This window comes from Phaethon lepturus, unplaced genomic scaffold, assembly GCF_000687285.1.
Source record: "Phaethon lepturus isolate BGI_N335 unplaced genomic scaffold, ASM68728v1 scaffold39498, whole genome shotgun sequence".
In the NCBI taxonomy this organism is placed as follows: Eukaryota; Metazoa; Chordata; class Aves; order Phaethontiformes; family Phaethontidae; genus Phaethon; species Phaethon lepturus.
In genome coordinates this window covers 1-2,996 of record NW_010557549.1, presented here as the reverse complement: position 1 = coordinate 2,996, position 2,996 = coordinate 1, and the positions used below count along the sequence as shown (strand labels likewise).

General features: G+C 49.5%; 1 protein-coding gene across 1 annotated transcript in view; it reads right to left on the bottom strand.

Moving 5' to 3' along the window:
- The window catches only part of EHD3 (EH-domain containing 3), a 30,565-nt gene extending 27,575 nt beyond the window's left edge, over positions 1-2,990 (bottom strand). The window contains exon 1 of the mRNA XM_010292792.1: positions 2,785-2,990. Within this exon, the coding sequence (XP_010291094.1) occupies positions 2,785-2,834 (50 nt within the window). The 5' untranslated portion in view covers positions 2,835-2,990. The remainder of the gene's footprint in view (positions 1-2,784) is intronic.
- Between the last annotated feature and the right edge of the window lie 6 nt (positions 2,991-2,996).

Sequence of the window (2,996 nt, the reverse complement as noted above, 5' to 3'; positions counted from 1 at the left end):
CAGGAATGGAAGAGCTGCAGTTAGCAATGCTGCACCTTCCACATAGCAAAATAAGGCTAAGTTCTTTGGGTCCCTGAAAGCAGGGGAGAACAGCTTGGTTCCACTGAAAACAAGCCAGTGCTCTGGTCTCGCCTCACTGGCTTTGACCAACACGACTTGCCTCCCTCCTCCTCCCCATCCCCCTAGCCTCTAGGAATGTTTCTCACTGCCGACCTTGACTGCTTTCTTTCTGTCATCAGCCTCTGACAAGAGAGCAGCCTCACTGCAAGATGCTGCAGCTTAGGTGCTTCAGAGCCTTGCATACCTTTCTTGTTTCTCCTCAGATTCCCCCAAGAATAAGGAAGGGTGTTTGGGAGACAAACCCACCTCAGGTAAGTGACTACAGTCTGTCTTTTTTAATGGTGTACTGGGATCCAGGTGAACTGGGACTGAGTTCATTCCACATGAATGTTTAGTGGCACTAAGTCATCTCCCTAAATTGCATCCTGCTTGTTCTGCCATGCAGAGTAGAGTGGATACATAAGGATAACACTAATTATCCCCCATCCTCACAAGATTATGGAAGAGATGTCCAGAGATCATTTCTTGCTTCACTCTAATACCAAGATACAATGGTTGTTTCCCCTCCCACTTCCTCCCCCAGCCCCCTTTAACTCCTCCCCTCTCTGTTTTAGCTCCCACTTGCTTTCCCACAATAACTCTGGATGCTAATCTGGTGCTTATCCCAGCTCTCTAATGACCAGTGCCTGCAAGCTCATTCTGGAAGCCTATCAGAAGCAGCACTCAAGTTTTCTGGCACCTCCTGCCTTTGGTTGGGATCATACTGAAGTACCAGACCCTCACACTCCTACTATAAGAGGCCCTGGGTCCTCCAACAGTTTTCAACCTTCACCTTATGCATTATTTTACACAAAGAAAACTCTGCCTTCCCAAAAGGCCTTCTCAGGTCTGTTTTGCACTCCTGTGAAGCAGAAGCTCCTGGTCACTTCTGCTTGACCATAATGCCTGGGTATGCTCATCCCAGCCCTGTGCACAGAGAAGGCTGGGAGACAAGGACACAGGCATTAGTGAAACACACTGGTTGAAGAGAGGCTCCGATGAGCTTGCCGACAGCAGAGCAAAGGAGTTGCTGCCATTCCACAGCAGCAAAGACTCAGTGTTCTCCTTCTCCTTTTGCCTGGAACATGCTTTAGGCAAACTTCTTACCAAAGGAGATCAGGCTTACAGAAAAAGGACTTTACTGAACAGAGAGGGGCAAAGGGAAGAAGTCTGTTAACAGCATGCAGGTGAAACTGCAGGGAAAAGCTGATGCTGGCAATCCAGAGAGAAGCATTAGGACAAGATCATCTAGTTACACAGCACCAACCTCAAGAATGGATATACAGCAACCTCATTGTGTTCAGGGGAAGCTCTGCTCTGAGATGTCAGTAACCCAGAGAACAGAAAAGACCTTTTGAATAAGTTTTGGTACCAAGTCACAGAAGAAAGATCTGGGGTGGAACCAGACAACTATATTATCCAAGCTAGCCTCTCTAATTTTCTGAAGAGCAAATCCCTTTCCAACCATGTGCCAAATGCTTCTTAGGGGCATTTATACCCCTTCACCATATACTTGACTTGCTCACATGAGAAAAGCCTTTTCACTCAAGCTTTGTTTGCCAGGTGCATGACAAGGTAGTAAAAATGCATTCTGTTCCTGGCTCCTGGCTGGGGCATTAAGTAGCAGGAATATTACAGCACACAAAAAAACCCTGCATTTCTCAAGGTCAATTCTGAAGAGATACAGTCAGTTTGACTCACCTCTCTACTCTCCATAGCTCCCTCCTCCACCAAGAAATACTGGTGGAACAAAGGGCTGTCTGCTTGTGGCTTGCGTCCAGATTTACACTGGGGTAATTCCACAGATTTCAACACAGCCACACCAGAAAAAGGCTGGAATTTAATGCTAAGCTTATGAATCACATAGGAAACACAGCACAGCTTCAGCTACACTCCTGAGAGAAAGGCTGCTGCAAGTTGAACTAGCAGTGCTGCTGAACAAATATCCCCACAACAGAGTCCACCTGGAAAAGTTTAACCCTCTCTTTGAGAAGTTCCACATCAAACCTGCTACTGGCAGCTGCCCCTTCTTTACAGTTAGGAACGAACTTGCTGATCCCAGCATCTCAGCAGAGCAGGACACAGTTAAATCAGGGCTTATTTTTGGAGCCCGGGGCAGATCTCTCTTGTGCACACACACCCCCAATCACACATGCTTCTCGAACTAGGCCCTGAGCATTGCCTCTGGGCAATGCTGAGCAAGAAAGACACAAGTGTGAGACAAAGATCGTTACAAACCCAAGCCACTCACTTTAAGGTTCCCCAGGCCATAAGTTGCCCCACCACCCAAAAGCTACGTCAAGTTGATAAGAAGGGCTGTTAGAAGGGCTACCCTGACCCGTGCAGCCACGGGGATACCCTGCGCAAGGCTTCCCACAGCCTTTGCACTTTGAACGGCCAAGAGGGCCCCGAGTGACTCACGTCTCCACGCTAATGCCCTGCCTGGGTTGCTTTTTGCCACGTCGGTGTTTCATGGGACATCTCACGCACCCTGTACTTGCAAAGGAGCACTCTCAGAGTTTGAGTGGAGGTGGCTTTTCAATCTAAAGCTGTTGATGGGCACCGGGAGAGGGGGGAACAAAAGGGGGATCCAGGCATAGCACGGGTACCAGAAAGTCCTTCTGCCCCACAGGCGTCGAGGGTGCGGGCAAGCCCAGGAGGGAGAGGGAGGCGGCCGAGTTTTACCTGATGAAGGTGGTTTTCCCAGTGGAGTACTGCCCCACGAGGAGCACCATGGGCTTATTGTCGAAGTCGGCATCCTCCAGGGCCGGCGAGTGGAACTCGTGGAACTTGTAGTGCTCTTCCAGGGGGAGAAGCTTGGTTTTGTAGAGCTTTTTCAGGCCCTCGCTGACCGTCTGAAACACCTCGGGGTCCTTCCTCCGACGGTCGTCGGTGCC